This window comes from Microchirus variegatus (assembly GCF_963457635.1).
Source record: "Microchirus variegatus genome assembly, chromosome: 12".
NCBI lineage: Eukaryota > Metazoa > Chordata > Actinopteri > Pleuronectiformes > Soleidae > Microchirus > Microchirus variegatus.
The window spans coordinates 5,791,994-5,810,458 of record NC_139813.1 but is presented as its reverse complement, the minus strand read 5'-3'; the positions used below and the strand labels follow the sequence as shown (position 1 = coordinate 5,810,458).

The following is an 18,465-nucleotide window of genomic DNA, read 5'->3' as shown; positions in this document are numbered from 1 at the left end:
TCCCAAATAAGTATTTAAATGATTAAATAGTTGATTTAGCATAATATGTCACCTTTAATTTGCATTAGCTGAACAGAGTGATTGGATCTGAGCTTTTCCTGCTTAAACATGTCAAAATGGCAACCAGATCCGTTCTGCATATTTGTGTGAAAGTGTGACTACTTCCTGTCACCGTTAATGTATTCCAACAGTTCTAGAATGAAACGTGCATTAGAGTTTATGCTAATTATGAATGTATACTACTTGTAAAAATATGTATTTTTATTTACAAAGTACAAAATTGTAAGCCATTTCCAATTGTTTAAGCTTTATGGCAAATATTTTAAGTAAGATGAAGCAAAAAACTATTGTCAGTGGTTCTTATTTTGAAAGCCAGGTTGAAAGGAAGTGGTGCTATGCAAGACTGTTTTGTTTTTGTTTTTAGTTGCTCAGTATAGATGGGCATGACCACTTGGTTATACTACTAAAACATTTGTCTGACAAGAATAACTACCGTATTTTCCGCACTGTAAGGCGCACTTAAAAGCATTTAATTTTCTCAAAAAACGACAGTGAGCCTTATATATGGATCAATTGGTTAATTGATTGATCCATACTGGTTGTACTCGGCGCTCTGTCAAAATGTTTCAGTATGAAAAACCAATAAAAGCAACTACACAGCCGCACCGCTTGCAGCATTACGGCTACCGTAGTCAGTAAACACCGGTACTGTGCTTACTCACACTAGTCCCACACCTCAAATGGCACCTTGCAAGAGACACGCTTACGACGCGAGTTCAAGCTGAAGGCGGTCAGTCACGCAGTAGAATATGGGAATAGAGCAGCAGCGAGAGAATTCAACATTAATGAATCAATGGTACAGAAGTGGAGGAAGCAAGAAGATGACCTGCGCCAGGTAAAGAAGACTAAACAGAGTTTCCGAGGGAACAAAACAAGATGGCCACAGTTGGAGGACAAGCTCAAACACTGGGTTGTTGAACAGAGAGCAGCAAGTAGAAGCGTCTCAACAGTCACTATTCGAATGAAGGCAACAACGCTAGCACGGGACATGAACATCGATGAATTTCGAGGCGGTCCTTCTTGGTGCTTTCGTTTTATGAAAATACGTAATCTCTCCATCCGCACACGAACTACCGTCTCGCAGCAAGTGCCAAAAGATTACCAAGAAAAGCTGGTCACTTTCCGCGCATACTGCAAAAAGAAGATCACTGCAAAGAAGATCCGGCCAGAGCACATCACCAACACGGATGAGGTTCCACTCACCTTTGATATTCCCGTGAACCACACAGTGGAGAAAACGGGGACCAGTATGGTGTCTGTACGCACCACAGGGAATGAGAAGTCATCCTTCACTGTAGTTTTCGCCTGCCAGGCTAATGGCCAGAAACTTCCACCCATGGTTATTTTCAAGAGAAAGACCTTGCCAAAAGTAAACTTTCCAGCCGGCGTCGTCATCAAAGCTAATCCGAAGGGATGGATGGATGAGGAAAAGATGAGTGAGTGGCTGAGAGAAATTTACGTCAAGAGACCGGGTGGCTTTTTCCACACAGCTCCTTCCCTATTGATCTACGACTCCATGCGCGCCCATATCACCGATGCTGTCAAAAAACAAGTGAAGCAGACTAACTCGGAGCTTGCCGTCATTCCGGGTGGATTAACTAAAGAACTCCAGCCGCTAGATATTGGTGTCAACAGGGCGTTCAAAGCTCGACTGCGAGCTGCGTGGGAGCAGTGGATGACAGAAGGCGAACACACGTTCACCAAGACGGGGAGACAGCGCCGGGCGACTTACGCTACTATCTGCCAATGGATCGTGGATGCCTGGGCTGATATATCAGTCTCAACTGTGGTCCGAGCTTTCACGAAGGCAGGAATAATCACTGAACTGCCAGGCAACAGCAGCGACACGGACTCAGATAATGACGAGAGGGAGCCGGGCATGTTGGATCCCGTACTCGCCCAACTGTTCAATTTGGACACCGAAGAAGAATTCGAGGGATTCGTGGACAGGGAATGAACTGAAAAAGTGAGCTTTACGTGTTATACGTAACTGAACAATGTTGAGTTATGCACTAACGTTTGAATTAGCGGTATCAGACGGTGTTTCTCTTACGTGTTTACAACTGATATTGTGAATATGCACATTAACGTTTGAACAACTTTGTGTTATTGTAAATGCACTACATATAAAACATTGTTTTACGAAGTTGAACAATTTTACCTAAGTTGAACAATTTCAAGAGTTACTACATTGTGAATGCACTAACGTTTGATTGAAAAGTTCCCCTCCACGTTTTGGGAGAAGAGTGAACAAGGCTGGGAGATATTGTTAATATGCACATTAACGTTTGAACAACGTTACCATGGGAGTGAACGGAGTTGTCAGAGCGCTTAATAAAGTTTGACTTTATATGACTGTTTTATTGGCATTCCCTTTAGCACAGCTCCATCTAGTGGATGCATAACGCAACCCCAGTCAAACGTTTGACTGTAGTATCTTCTATTCTATGCACCTTATAATCCAGTGCGCCCTATATATGAAAACTATATGAAAATACGGTAATAAAAAGACTTAAAAACATGTATTTTATTAAGAATAACTTGTAAAACAAAATGTCAAATCAAAACAGTTTTTTATATAAAGATTTTAATTCCCCTAAATGTGCCATCATTTGTTTTGCGACGGGGAAGTAGTCATACTTTGCACATGTGGAGAACAAGTTCGGTTTCTGGTACAAAGAAGTCGAAATAGCCCGATCAGTTACCTAATCTGTTACCAAATAAAAACAGTAGACCAGTTTCAGTGTTATGGCTGATCACTGTTCATGGTTTCACCCAGAAGCAAAAATCTTTATTTTGTCTAACAACTGTCACAGCAATTATCGGTTATTTGACTGGGTGTTCCATCTAATTTTAAAATATCATTGACTATTAGAAGTTTAGTTGTTAAAACCCAGCATGCAGAGCTGACACACAAGTATTTGAACATGTGAAAGGAATTTGTCCCGTTTTAGGAATTTACAATGGTAAGCCAAGTTCAGCTCCAAGGAACATGACACATAAAAGCCTGTTTGCTTCTGCACCAGGTTCCCAAGGCCTAATTCACCATTTCACTGGTGAAACAAAAATAAATAATTAAAAAAAAAACATATGCAAGGCTGAAAGATTTGGAGAAAAATAAAACATGTTTGCCAACTATTGCAATTGTGGTCATTTCAACCAGGGTAGCATACACATATAATGAGAAAATAACAGAACCTTTCATTGGCAGAAAGCCTTTGAAGTCTAATTAAATAGCTTCAAATTGTGAAGGATTAAATGTTTAACCCTCTTCACTGGTTCAAATAACCTAATGCTAACCTTGTACAGCATCTCATAGTACTTTGTCCTCTTATGTCCTGTCTTTTCCTCCAACATGTCTTTCCATGAAGGCTAAATAATTTCTTATCAACTTCCAAAAGCCCTAAGAGGGTCTGGATTGTTTGTTTTGTCCAACCAACATCCAAATCATGTAAATTTATTACATTTACAATTACATGACTTCATTAGACAGATTTTATTTAAGAAGTTAGAAATAGCAAAGGCTTTGCTTCATCCAAGAACATCATAATACCCTCTCTACTATATCAATAACTATAAATATAGGTTAAGTCTAATTAAATAATAGTGCTTTCTTTACCGTGCCTGCCATGGTATTGTTCGGGTTTTAAGCTTGACCTGTCTTTCTGTATAAATGTTAGAAGGTGATTGCATCACAAGACATCACACAAGGAGGTCACACGGGGTCATAGTTGCCAAGCAACGTGGGTACAGAGACTGCATTTATTCCCGTTTTGTGTGTCAGAGGTGGTACACAGAAGAAAAACTGCCGTTTGATGAGAGAGCAGGTAGAGAGCATGGGAAGGTCTGCAGCTGCATACGACCTCTGAATGAGGCAGAGAACAGAGAAGGAGAAAAAAAAAAAAAACAGTGTTCAAAGTTAATCCCATTTTTCTTCCTTCTCAGATAACCAACACAGGCAGTGCACTTTATAGACTCAGTGTGTGAGCACTTAAACAAAAGAAATAGGGATTTAAAGGGCAAACCAGCAAAACAGGACCACATATCTCCTCATTGTCATTGACTGCAAATCCACCTTATTCTGCATCAGTGTCGGTGTATTTTAAACCCATAACAATGTCTAAAGCTGTTTAATATAATTTCAGGGTCGTTCGGAAAGGACACACTGCTCTGAGTTTTATCAAATGTCTTTTAAAACATCAGTTAAACATGGGTGGGAAAAGAAGAAAAAACAGAAAATAAAAATAAAACAGCAGCACTGTGTGGCTGTTCTTCAGCATTTAGAGATAAATGCTCCACCTAACATGCCACCTTAATTCATAATGTTGAAAAGGCAGTTTGGAATGCCAGCAGCACGATATCCCCACACTCCAACCAAGAGATACTGACATTTACGCAACAAGTAACAGTGAGTAATGCAATTATTTGACTGAAATTATGCTATGATACTTCATGATAGTTCTAAAAGAACCGTCAGGACAGTGTTTCAAACAGAAAAAACGCACACAATCAGGTACACCGACTGATGTAGCTGTGTGAGTGCCATCATGCATGATCTTTTTCTTTCATGCATGTTGCGTTTTAGGTAATACATTCGTTGATGGTATTATAGAAAACCTCAGGGGTGTGTGTGCTGCTACTGAATGGAGGTGGGGGTGGGGCTGTATACTGGACATATTAGGTTATGCTAAACCTCTTTACGTGGAGCATTCCAAAAACCATGGCTGCCAAAGAAACTACTCAACTAATACCAACACACATAACGCCGTTTACATATATAACGCTGTTTTACACACACAGCGTTATGTGTGTTGGTATTAGTTGAGTAGTTTCTTTTTCTTTCTCTTATATGTTGACGCTATGAGGAAATGATCCTTGTCTAGCTTTAATTAGGTGCATTTTTCTGTCTAAACCAAACCACACTCACAAACGGGAAAAGCTTTGCTCAAGTTGGTCTTATATATTAGCAAACTCATACTCAAAATGAACAACTAGAACAAGGAAACGCGATAACTATGATAACTATGTAAAACTGTTTTTATTTACAGTGTATGTACAAATGGGCTACATCACCGAGCAAATAAAACAATGACCAGCTATTCGTCTACAGACTTCCCTCACAAAATCAACACAGAACTGAGGCAGAAAAGGCTCCGCTGTCATGTTTCTGTAATGCTGTCAATCAAAAATTGGTTCTGCCTTTCAGACAGTTCCTTCAATCATCATGCAGAATCCCAACGTCCATGCACTGCTCCATTGACACCAAGAGGACGCTGCGCCCCCATGTAACAGCGCCCTTGTCCAGGTACCGATTGAAACCCAGTTCACACCATCAAATACGTCATTATTACGGTTACATTGTTCTTGTAAATAAAGATGTCATATTTAGGGATGCATCGATAATTCAGTGGCCGTTAACACAGCGAGTACACTGTGGAACAGCACCTATTAAACGCTGGAAAGTCTCTTTGCGCAAAAGCGAAACTTGGCTGCATACGGCACATTATGAACTCCCCGCGACATTCACTGCACACCAGAGAACATTTTCTCTCTTTGAGCAGTTAAATAAAGAGATCAGCTCATCTGATGCGTCGGTTATTCCCTTAAATGCAGCCCTAAAGCGTCTTCTACACATATATTGAGACCAAACAAAGAAAAGCGCACTCTGCTCTTAAGAGTCTGTCACCACATTTGGATCACCTGGACTTCATCTCGTCATAAAGATCATTATTTTTATGTGGGGATAAAACACATCGAGAAATTATCCAGTCTGCTTTGGATACGGAGAGCTCGCTTGGAGGCGCAGAGTGCAGAAGAGGGAGAAGAGAACAGCGCAGGGGCGGTGTGCAGAAATAAAAGGGCCATTTGTCTGCACCAGGGGGCACTAACACTTTTTTTATTTATGTTGATTTATTTAATTTCAAGAGTGTGTCTTATTGTGGTGTTTAAGTATTGTTAATAAATGTCTTACAATAAAACATAATAGTCATAATTTAAAATTTCCTGTGAACTTTTATTTCTTTTTTTTATAAAAATGCCTTGAGCCACCGGTGGGCTACCCGAGACGTCCTACCACCGGGCTTAGCAGGTTTTCTGGGGAAAACCGTGTACATCCATCCCTAATACAGACTATGACAAAAGCTTGAATAAGGATGTGACAGAATGCAGATTAAATAATAAATTCTAAGCTCCAACCCCAATCATCTTTTATTGTTCGAAGATTCTTAACATAGTTTTAAATAAAATCTTAAATTTCGGAATACAATAAGTGTGCCGTTATTGTTTTTCTAATTTAAAACAAGATTTCAAGCCAAGATTAGCCCAAGACGCAAATGTCTGTGTGTGCAGAACATAAGACCCAGCATTGTTCAATGTAGCCACACATGGTTTAGTACAATAATTTTATGAATTTGTGCGATCACATCTGCTTGTAGAAGGCCACTGATCTCAGTAATCATTAAACTCCCAGCTGAAACATGTCTGCTTTGTAAAATAGGCGCCTATATAAACCATCACAATTTGTTTTCACATGCAGCAAAAATACAGAGTGTGACATGTAAAGTGAAATTCAGAGAAATGCAAAAATGGGTGGTTGTAAGTAAAGTTGAGTCACTATGCATGTCTGTAAGCTACAACTGATAATTTGCCAAGTTTTTGTGTAATCATTAGCCCGTCAAAGAGGTTACTGTTCATCAGAGCAGATAACTGGGAGGTTAACTTGTATCTCTCTTGATTATCTGAGAATATTCACACCATCAGCAATGCTACAATGACCATACAGTATAATTATTTCTCTCTGTGTGAATATGCATAACAAACCAATCACATCTACCAACAAAAAGCAACAGACAAAGTTAATGTCCCTTGTAATGATTCCAGACTTAATATTGTTTGGTCATTGTTGTGAAGAGTCAGGAAGAGCATTGAGTCTCATCAACGCAGATGCTGTGCAATAATAAGCACGTCTGATAAAAGCAACCCCCATTGTGCACAATGTAAATGTTATCGTGACTGTTTTTTTCCACAAGGTTGCTTATTATAGCACAACATCGGCTCTGAGGAACTTATCAACAACAACACAAAACAGAGAAGAAAGAACTATGTAAATTGCAGTACTGAGATTCATTTGTAAAAAAGAAAATAATGTGTGTATCTCTTTTAAATCGCATGTATAAACGAAACGAAATTACTTAAATTATTTCATTTCAATTACGTAAACACGAGCAACACTGTTGAGAGGGTGGTGCTGTTGGTATTTAAATAATGCAAATACACATATTTCAATGTTTCCAAAACTTTCTACATGGGGACCCACTTTTGAGGATGGCAAACTGTGCATAATGTAGCCATTTATTTACAGCCATATCTATAACATCTAGTATCATCATTAGATGTTTGGTAAGCTAATTAAAATGTATACACATAAATTCTAAAAGCGGACCTACACCGGAAGTTCCAATTAAAACTGTTTTTTGGTGTGTATCTGCATCATTACCTGGTTTACTAAGCCCTGAACTTTAAAAACAAACAGTTCAGCCACTGCTGAAAATGCTGTGTTTTATTGTAATCTCGGGCTCAGCGAGATCTCCCTTCTGGTTACGTAACCAGCGATTCTCCTGAACAGCGGATCCTCCTGCTCCGGGCACTAGTCCGGGCACATCCGGTTGCGTACATTGAACCGCAGAAGAAGAATAACGTCCGTTGTGGAGGTGTTTCCTGAGCGACAGTGTCTTCTGACTCTGGGTCAGACTTGGGGTCAAAGTCATAAAAGGGACTGCGGCAGGGAGTCGTGACAAAGCTATTTTTAAACACTGTTAAAACAATGTTTTGATAATGAGTAGCAGTGCATCCACCGTTCCAGAGGGGGGAGCTGCGCTTCTGAGAGCTGGTGTGCTAATTAGGTCACTTCTGGGTATTGGCCAATCACAAGACAGTAGGGAAGGCTCTACGCTGGCTGGTCAATCACAACACAGTCTGTCTTCTGGGTGTGAGAGTTCAGTCTGAAACACTGCGGCTGAGACAAGCGTTGGCTCGTTTACAGCAACTAGGAGGTTTTTGACCATAAACACAAGTTAATGTATGTAAGTAGACCTCCATAACTAACATTATGTGCAACAGGACCACTCTATGTGAGCTTTAACTAAAAAAGAAAATTATGTAAATTTGTAAAGGGACCGCCCAAAAAATGTCCCGCAACTCATCTGTGGGTCTTTGGGAAGCACTCAAATATATCCATCAATAATACTACCATTTCCCAATAAATAAAAAAAAGTAAAAAAATGGCATTGACACCAACATTACTTTTTTGGCCATATATTTTGACAGATTGACATATGTAATATATGACTATTTGTCATATTTGTTCTATTTGTATATTACACATGTATTGTTATAATATTATTTATAATGATAGCATGTGAGGGAAAACATGAGCACTAGGGTTGGAAATGCTGACTCTGCATTCACAGCTGGTTCAATCTGGCCTCCCCATTGTAATCAGTGACACCTGCGCATTTCCTGCCGTGTAAAAGGCTAAAATACAGAACGATAAAGCAAACTTGCTCGTGTAAACTAGCCCCGCCCCTTTAAGAGAGACCAACTGTCAGAACAGGTTATGGATGTAATATGATAGTGAAATGACATTAAATAGCTGTGGCCTCTCTATGTAGCATAACTTAGGTTGTTTAAACATATTTCGACATCATGTCATTCATCATTTCCGCTAAAAAGCGTGACCACCCACACACACACACACACAGTTAGCCAATTAGTCCCCACGCGCTACAACATGTCATTCATTTGAGCTGAAGCGGTTTGAGCTAGCTGACCGGCCCGCGGCGGCTAACTTCACTGTGGCGTGATGATGGAGCCGCGAACGTTACACAACGGCACCTTAAGTCAATAAAATAGAAACATCGGACACCGTCTGCCTGCTCCTCCAAACAACCGGTAAAGACATACGCACGCACACACACATGGCGCTGTTGCCCAAACACTCAACTTTCTCAGCGACCGCATGGAGCTGCGAGCAAAGCCGGGTAAACCTGCAGCGGAACCGGCGGCGACAAACAAACACCTTGGTCCACTTGGTGAAAGAAACAGAGATAATTCAGCCTCAGTGTCTTACCTACAGTGGGTCTCCAGTGTCTCCTCTGTCTGCCTCAACACTACGCTACACTAACATCATACACGCTCTCTCATGGGGTCAGCCGATTAAGCTCCGCCCATTCTCCTTGACAGGAGCAATGGTGCTGCCTTCACGGGCACCACGGAAACTACATTTTAATTATAAACTCTGTTTATACAACATTTTTTCAAAACTCACAATACAAAAGGTCATTAAAACAACAAAAGAATCATCTTATTTTGAAAAACAATTATTATTATTTTTAAAAATGATTTTAGTCCAGATTAAACAAATGCACTTTTCATGCTTTCTGAGATATAAACAACCATATAGTTCATGTAGTTTATAAATTATTTACATAATAATAGCAATAATAATAACAATAATAATAATAAATAAATTCAGAGAATGCCCATGCACAGACAAATCAGCAGGCAGTAATGTTTACTGTCACTGTCATAGCAGTGATGCCTGAGTTATTCAGTAGGTCTTTTGACAGGCATAAATGATTAAATTAATGATGGCTGAGTTCCATTTAGCTCCCTCAGCTTAAGATAAATGGAACACACATGCTATCACAGTGTCCTAATGCACATGAAGTGAACAGAGCCATTGTATCATCATGTGATCACCGAACACCTGTCTTTGTCAAAATGGCTGCTATGCAAAGGGACCACAATGTGGATTTACGATGTAGGTTAGTTAGTTAGTTTTGAGTCAAACCAGACCCAAGGTCCATCCATGTGACAGATTCATTAATTGCATAAGCAGAGAAATAACACAACACATCACATATGAATTATATTTAACTGCCGCTGAGGTTGTACCTTTCACCCTATGTACCATTATGCTGGAGAGGTTGTACATATTTATTGGGATTGTCCAAAACTACAGATATTTTGGAGGATGATTAAAAGAGAAATAAAAGTTATTTTAAATGCCAAGTTGCTTCTATATCCCCTGTATTATAAACTGGGACCATGAGGTCTACTTTTTGGATATACTTTATACATCTTGAGAGTCCTTTTCATTATTGCCAAAAAAAACAAAAAACAAAACTATTTCATGGTTGAAAAACTACACCCCACCCTGGAACAATGGACTAAAAGACCAGTTGTACTAAAGCTTTCTCGCTTGGTTTTGTTTCAAGGATTGTTGGATATCGTATATTGCTTGTGTACTGTTCTGACATTGAATAAATTAAAAAAAGAAATAAACAGCAATCAGATTTTGTTCATCTTCATACATACACAATCAGCATTTTCTATTTATTCGACTAAGCAGTGTGTGACACAGCCGCCAATGAAGTATAAACAACAAAAGTTGGTGTGCATGTACAACAATACGGGAAGAACTGTATGTAAGATGCTGCCCTTTAAACACATAGTGCCAAAACTGCAGAGAGGTGAACACACGTTCATTCACAAAGTGTTTCCTCAGCAGCTGTGCGTTCTTTAAAAGTGATTTAAAAGGCTCAGAGTTGACAAAGACTGATGCTCAGTGTACAGCCTTCCCTAAATTATTATTCTTATTATAAGAAGATGTCTGGGAAAAGGGTTCCTTTGGCTAATGGAATAAAAATAAACAGCATGAATGGACATGACTTCAGAAAGAAGAGCAAACTTGTGCATATGCAGATGAGATGAAGATGATGAAGAAGATTCAAGATGTTTCTGTTTGTGGGTCAAAGGCATCAGACGCCGACTGCAAAAACCTTCACGCTAAATTTAAACAGTTTTCATTATATTGATTCATTTGAATTCATGTCCACTTTCTTTTAATCACTTCATTTTAAAAATACTGTTGAACTAAACCTACAAATATAAAAGTGTATATTTGGCTCTACAACAATATTCATTACTTTTTTTCTTCTTGTCTTTGCTGGAGAACACACAGCCTGCAAATCAAATTCAGACTGTGGATTGTATTAGACCATTAGCTGACTTGTCCCCCCGGGCGTTTTATAATATAATTTATATGAACAAAACCAAAGTAAATGGTTCCAAAATGGGTTTATTTTGCCCTTCAATGCCCTTAAAATACTGAAAATAACTAAATAAAATGACTTATTTCACATTGTCAAAGAATCTGACTCAGTAAATAACTTATTGCCTTTTAAATGTTTTTATTTTTACTTTTTTTATGTAATTTCGTGATATGTCACTTTCACATAAACACATACAACCTGTTTATTTTGTTTGTCTATCATGATGTATCCAGCTCTTTCTTACTCACCAAGGGGTAACTAGTTAAATGTAGATTTCACATAAATAATTACAATTATTTATGTGTTTGTATTTAAATAAAAAATGACGCTGCTTAAAAACGTCACATTGTCCAAATTACGACTTTTCCGACATCAGTGAAGGCAGCGCGGCGCGTGCTCAGCCGACCTGTATTGTATTTAATTAGAAGAGCTTAATGTTTCCGTTTTAAACCACAGCAAAATTCATATAATCAGGGCAATAAAAGTGTTTTACGTCATCACGATGCAAAACCTCGAGGCACACGGAAAACGGTCGCCATGGCAACAGATGCTGATGTGTACAGCGATATCGTGACAGCATAAACGTCACTGTCATGCCACATAATTAGACATAAACACGGTCCGGTTCTTACCTGAGCTTATTCACGTCCACAGTTGGTCAGTCTGACAGCAGTTTATACTGTTTTCTTTTTTTAATATTCGATCCCGTTTTAGAAAAATAAACATGGTTGACTTTGATGACAGATTCCCGAAGGACGCATCCTCCATTTCTCCCAGCGCGCACTGATGATAGCGCAGCCGCAAAGGTCACAGCATCAGCATCAGCATAATCACCCTCTCTCTGTTCTTGCTGCTGATGTGTTGTGCGTTATTGAATCAATAGTGACACCAGTGAAGCGCTCATTTGATCATTACACCATCAGTGAGAAGATATGTTTTATCTTATTGTGATAATAAACAATTATATATAATTATATATAGTCTATATCATGATACAAATATAAACATTTCTTATATTCTTAAGTGATATGACTTATTCTAATAATACTAAATTTTTATTTGTTGGCACCTTTCTGACACTCAAGGTCATCATATACAAATGCCACATAAAAAATATTATAATAAAATATAATAAAGACGATGAAATTTAACAATGCTGTGTGGTCATTGAGAGTATGATATTCTGAACAGGTGAGTTTTTAGTTTGGATTATAAACCATATCCTGATATCTTTTAGGTTATATCCTAATATGATGCATGGGCAGGGACCTGCCTATGCATTTTGGTGCACATTATGATTTAAGATTAAATAAGTATTACGTGACTTAAAATGATGAAAAATAAAATTCTTTAAATCTGTTTATGTTCTCATAATATGGTATGTCACAAATAGGATTATCAATTAAATGACGTAAAGACAAGTGGACACTGTCCATCATCACATAAGGTTGTCTCCCCAAGTGTTAACTGTGTGGATTTCACATAGGTCAAGGAGGATGTAAAAAAAATAAAAAAAATTGTGTTTTAAGAGCAATTTGAGCCATCACTGCAAAAGTACTGAAGTGTTTTGTTTTTTTATTGTAAAAACAGGTATATGAACAGTGAATAACAAATGAAAGGATAATTTAATCTGTGTTAAACTGATCTTTCCACACTGAAATCTGTTGAATACAGTAGCTGTAATATGACTTGTGTTAAGTTAACACAACCTCATTCAGCCCCCTCTACTTACATGATATAAAGCAGGTGTTGATTTATTACTCTGACAACATATGTTGTACTAACACGTCTTTAATGTACAATATTGTTATATTTTCATCAAGGAGCAGACCTGCACCATCACACCAACGTCAAGGACACCCATTAAACAGTTCAGCACAATAAGAACATGGGTAAGATAAACAAGACCACCCTGTTCTGTCATCTTTAAGTGTCCCGAGACAAACAGGGTGAAACCCATGACCTTCTCTGCCACGGAGACATACAAATATGTCTTTGTTGATGGTATTTGCTCCTCAGAGTACAGCGTCCTGTTTTCGTTGTAGGCGAGTATCCGTCTTGCAGGTGTTCCTCCTCAGTTCAGCAGTCTGATGATAGCATTAATGTCCGTACCACGGAATCCGGGATTTCCCAGGTCCTTCAGAATACCAGCCTTGTCCCTGGCAGCGTGACGAGCCACTGAGAGCTTGAAGGGCAACAGGAAGTTGTTTACAGGCCGGAAGCTTCTACCGACCGAGTAGATCTCGTGGATCAGGTCCTCCAAACAGATGATGCCGTGTTTACCTGAGGATTTTAAAATGTCAAAACAAAAGTTAAATACATTTATTTGCAAATGGGTGACATTTTAATAAGGTATTATTAATCACTTTTATGAACAAGTTTCACACTTTATTCACACTTCAACAAATGTGAAACACATTCATGCATGTGAAACACAGCCGGTCTAAAGATGCTTTCAGACAAAAATGGTTGTTGCTGTTGTTTCTGCTAAAACGGAGACTTTTTTCTTAATTATTAAATATTAAATGTATTGTGCAAATGCTGAAGGGAAGCTCGTCTTACCAACCAGAAATATTTCCATACACTACTTTTCATATCGTTTTGATCGTCTACTCAGAACTAAGAGTCAATTTTACAGCAAAACATCACCATCTAATTTCTGGACTATGGGGGCATTCAGCATGAATAAGGCCAAGCTGTGCTCACAGCGCCCTCTGCTGGACAATACGGTTACTTCTCTGATGCTCATAAGGCTGTATGTTTGGAACTTGGACAGGTTTTTAAGGTTTGAGCTTGATCGTTCCCTCCAAGTTTTATCACATGTCAGGATTTAAGATATACAGCAACAGCCCTAAAATACTGAGAAAGGCTAAAAATACTTGCCTACAGTATAGATGTATGAAATGGTTTGCCCACAGAGCAACCTCATTCAGTTTTTCATGATTTCTTTGTTATGAGGCAGAGAAACCACACAAAATTCACATTTGAGATGCTGAAAAAAATAAGAAAAACGCAATTCCTAAGACTAATCGATTGTTTAAGCCCTACGACACAATAATATGGCTGTACCCTTGTGTGGCAACTCCATCACACTGTGAGAAACGTACCTATGTGTTGCTCAATAAAGGTGTTGTCTGTGAGAGGAACCTTCTTCCTGCCAATCCTTGTCTGTCCTCTCTTCAGAATGAGCTCACGAACAGACTTCAAGTTTGGAAATCTGTTGGCAAGACAACGAACAAATGTTTTTTTTCCCCATACGAAACAGTAACGTAAAGACAAAGTTTAATCGACCAAAGCAAACTGACTCACCCCCACGCCACGTAGGGCTCCACCATCTTCAACATGGACACTGAGGTCTTGTTGATTTTGATAAAGCATCCGCTGAAGATCTTCCTCAGCCTAAACATGTGGATCACCTTCATGACTTTGGGACTGACACCTTTAATCCTGGGAAGAAAATATTTCAATCATGTCAATATTGTGCATTTGTTTTTGTATCTCATGTCCAAAAGACACCAAGACAACCAGATGTACACTGAGGGATTAAAAGTCATACATCGATCCATCCATTAGATATTAGCAAATACCACCCCATTCTAATGCACCCACATAATACACTAAGCTACAAGTGAGCTTTTATTGCCTTTTTTCAGCAAGTTGTGCAGCAACTGTGGCCATCTATTATGCAGTTTTTCTCAGCACTTTCACCTCTTCTTCCCTAATGGCCTCGGTATTGAGGGCATGCAGCAACAAACATGTCATAAAGCCATGTCTAATTTCAATAAACACAGACATGCTGCATACCCACAGAAATGTCACACTCATCTAAAAGCTCATATACACCATTCTTATGTTCACAAAACACAGTAAAAACACTGATGGATCAAACCAGCTGGAGCGGAAAACACTGTTACAGCGCACACACAGAAAAGCGGCACTGGAGCGTCAACGTGATTATGTAAACAAAAAAAATGTGTCGGCTGGAAAGCGTAGAATTCACAGATTCTCATCAGATTTTCATCACTCTACGACCAAGATTCACGGATTGGGCCACAAATTAAGAGCTAAACAGTACCTAAGTAATTTCAAATGGCACAGATGGAGCCAAACTGTGCCAAATGAGAGAACGCCTAGATATCTCTTTACTAAAACCTCTCCCATGTTACTCTGCTTCACGTCAGCAGCAGACAAAGAGCCAAGTGAGAATCTTAGTGTCCCACATGACCCAGTCTGGGTTTTTAGCTTCAACATCGGGTAATTTTCAATGATGTTCATTAGGGCTGCAACGGTTAGTCGACGTAATCGATTACAAAAATTTGTCACGATAAAATTTAAGCGTTGATGCGTCGTGTTATTGTTGTTGTAAATCACACATCGGCCGCTTCATGCTCAGCTGTAACTGCAGTGTAAACAAACACACACTCGAGCTATTCAGAACTAGCTACAGGAAGTGCTGGGGGCAGTATTGCTCACTGTTTACATCCCGCAAGGAAGCAGAGAAGAACAACGCCCAAAATAGGTGCTAACGAAGATAATCGTGATTAGTCAACTAATCGGAAAAAATAATGGATAGATTAGTTGACAACAAAAATAATTATTAGTTGCAGCCCTAATCCTCATGTATTTCAGGAACAGCGTGATCCTACAGCCACTGCTGCCATATTTTGTCACAGTTCTGCTCCAGAAGTTCCAGACATAATAATTTCTCCAATAGCTCCTGAAGGAATACGGTGAATCAGAATTGATTCAGCTTTAAGCTGTCTAACACCCACAACTGCTCTGTTTTCAGCAATGAAAAAAAAGAAGTAATTTTGTACACAACTAGGAGGCTCCGTAAAAATACTCACTCTCTGATGCGGACAACAAAGGCCAGCTTATTCTTCTCAGGGGGCAGAGGGGCAGACGGCCTGTGCTCCATTCTTTGGATGCGAGTCTCATCACGATGCGTTCTATGGCTATCTTTCAAGAAATCTTCCAGACGCTTGAATTTCAAAGGCTTGCCTTTTGATACCTGCAATAAAACAGAAATACATGTTTACAGCGGTGTACAGCAGCATATATGGGCAGCATTAAGTAAAAATTTCTTTTGGGCTAAGATAAAAAAATAAATATTTAGCTGCATATCATGATAAACACCTGACAGTGCAATAGTAAAAAATTAAAATTTTAACTCAAGATTTTACTGCCTCAACACTTTCCAGTGGCTCCTCCATTAATGACATTTCAGACCAACGCCTCTTACATTATATTATCACCCAAATCCCAGTACAAGTCATGACGGGAACAAATCTGTGTATCATGTAGTGATTTAATAAACAAATGGTATCCAGAAGATGCTCGGTAAATCAATTACAACTTAATAATATACTTTTATTTAAAATTATATATATTTTTTTTTATTGGTTTAATTTCTCCCAAATTAGTGAAACCCTCCCCACTTACTTTTCTCTTCTCAAGCAGGGCAAGCTTGGCTTGTGTGGCTTTGATGGCCTGGTATGTTTTCCTCTTCTTCAGTAGATACTCTGGGACCAACTTGATCACCTTTTTGGGCCTGATAACATATAAACATATATAGCATATAAACACACAGTCAAAGATAACAGACAAAAACATGTCACATCAACGGCAGGTGGCAACTGCTCATCAAGTGCATGTCACAGTCCTGAAGTAAGTAATATACCTTTATAAAACACATAAACCAACATGAAACACGACTGCCATCTTCACTCAGACGAGTTAGCAGCATTTACGCTTTCTACATCAGTAACTGCTCTTTAAATGCTTAATTTTATGTAAATCGCATTACTGTTCAAAATATACAGTAAAGACGCTGCATGTTACAGAAATAACATTTAAACTGAGCATTAATTATTTCACATGTTGACGAAACGTTACGCTAGCCATTTAGCGGTTGAGGTACACACACTCCCATGTGAAGTTAGACAACCAAGAATGTACTGATTCTACCTCTTTCCGTCTCAATACAAGCCCTGACCAAACAAATAAAGCTTATATTTCTTGAAAAGAGTTGAAAAACCACAACTGCACGTACATAAAACGGCAGATGTTCGTAGATATTGTTAAAAAACAAATACATACTCAGATTCCGCCATGGTGCAATCTGAAGACGTGTCGTCGCTTAGTTATGACGTCAGAGATGTTATACTTTTGATTGGCCGGTTTTCGCTAAATCTACGCATGCGCAGAGTCGGTCACGGAAGTACACTGATACGAAAACACAGCTAGTAACTATTCACAAACATAGCAAAATAATAATAATAAAACACTCGTTGTAAACGAATATTTTTTAGCGAACAAAACATCACACATTGAACAGTGGGTTAACGCCTCTTTTGTAATACATGCCTCTATTCTGCCTGTTAAAGACACGCAAGAGTGTGAAACGGAGCTAAAGGGCTAAATGTAGCTTTAGCTTTATTGATGGAGAACTAGTGTGAAGCTCCTCCAAATACATTTATCATAATATCGTCAATCATCTACAATCCACTAGTCTTCCTCATAGTGATCAGATCCGCATGTACTGTATAAGATGGAAAAACCTGATGAAGAGGTTTGTAGAATTTTAGATTTCTTTCTTTTTATTTTATATATTTTTTGTTGAACAGAAAACACATATATGCAAATACAAAGAAACGGATTTCTGAATTTTGCTTACGATATAAACTATGAGTAAGAGAATCTATACTTGAATCATACAATTCAAAAAGAAGATAAAGCAATTTGATACAGGAGAATTTGAACTTTTCAGTTTTAATGTAGAGGTGTAGTAGATTTTCAAAATTTCTAAAAAATGTGTATGTGAACAACCTGTTGGTCCCCATTAAATCCAGGTCTGGTATCTACCCTCTAATAATGTTAGAAATTGCATTGTAATGTAGATGTCATGTCAGAGACCATGAATAACCTTTTATTTATTTTGTAGATATAACATCAACCATTATCTCTGTGGATTTAAATTGCAAAGTGAACTCTTAACAGCTTGAAACCACCATGGGAATTGGTCATTTTGCAGAAGCGTGTACTGCCAACATGGCGGTGAAAGCAAACTGAGTAACATGACAGCTTTATTAGGTGAAATATTATGCCCAGCATTAGCTTTGGAATGTCTCACTATTGTTTATACCTCTGCTGCCATTATTGATTTTTCTAAAATATATGAGCCCCCATATTTTAGCTTCGGAATGGTAAATAGTTAATTGTTTTAAATAGTGCTTTTCTGGTCTTGATGGCCACTCAAAGCTGCTTTACACTACCGATTTGCCATTCACCC

The 18,465-nt window shown here is 38.6% G+C and overlaps 1 protein-coding gene across 1 annotated transcript; it reads right to left on the bottom strand.

Moving 5' to 3' along the window:
* Window positions 1-12,831: 12,831 nt before the first annotated feature.
* rpl7l1 (ribosomal protein L7-like 1) lies at window positions 12,832-17,338 on the bottom strand. The gene is made up of 6 exons (XM_083898962.1): window positions 17,274-17,338; window positions 16,617-16,725; window positions 16,022-16,185; window positions 14,484-14,621; window positions 14,282-14,391; window positions 12,832-13,457 (listed from the first exon to the last, which is right to left on the bottom strand). Exons 1-6 carry the CDS (start codon window positions 17,285-17,287, stop codon window positions 13,249-13,251), a joined length of 744 nt encoding a protein of 247 aa, XP_083755088.1. The 5' UTR covers window positions 17,288-17,338; the 3' UTR covers window positions 12,832-13,248.
* Window positions 17,339-18,465: the final 1,127 nt, after the last annotated feature.

Bases quoted from the DNA above. Each gene is read 5' to 3' on its own strand.
- rpl7l1 (XM_083898962.1), bottom strand. The intron at 16,186-16,616 runs GTAAGTGGGGAG...GTTTTATTGCAG, and splicing joins CCCTGCTTGAGAAGAGAAAA to GTATCAAAAGGCAAGCCTTT. The intron at 14,622-16,021 runs GTGAGTATTTTT...TTTTCTTCCCAG, and splicing joins TTTGTTGTCCGCATCAGAGA to GATTAAAGGTGTCAGTCCCA.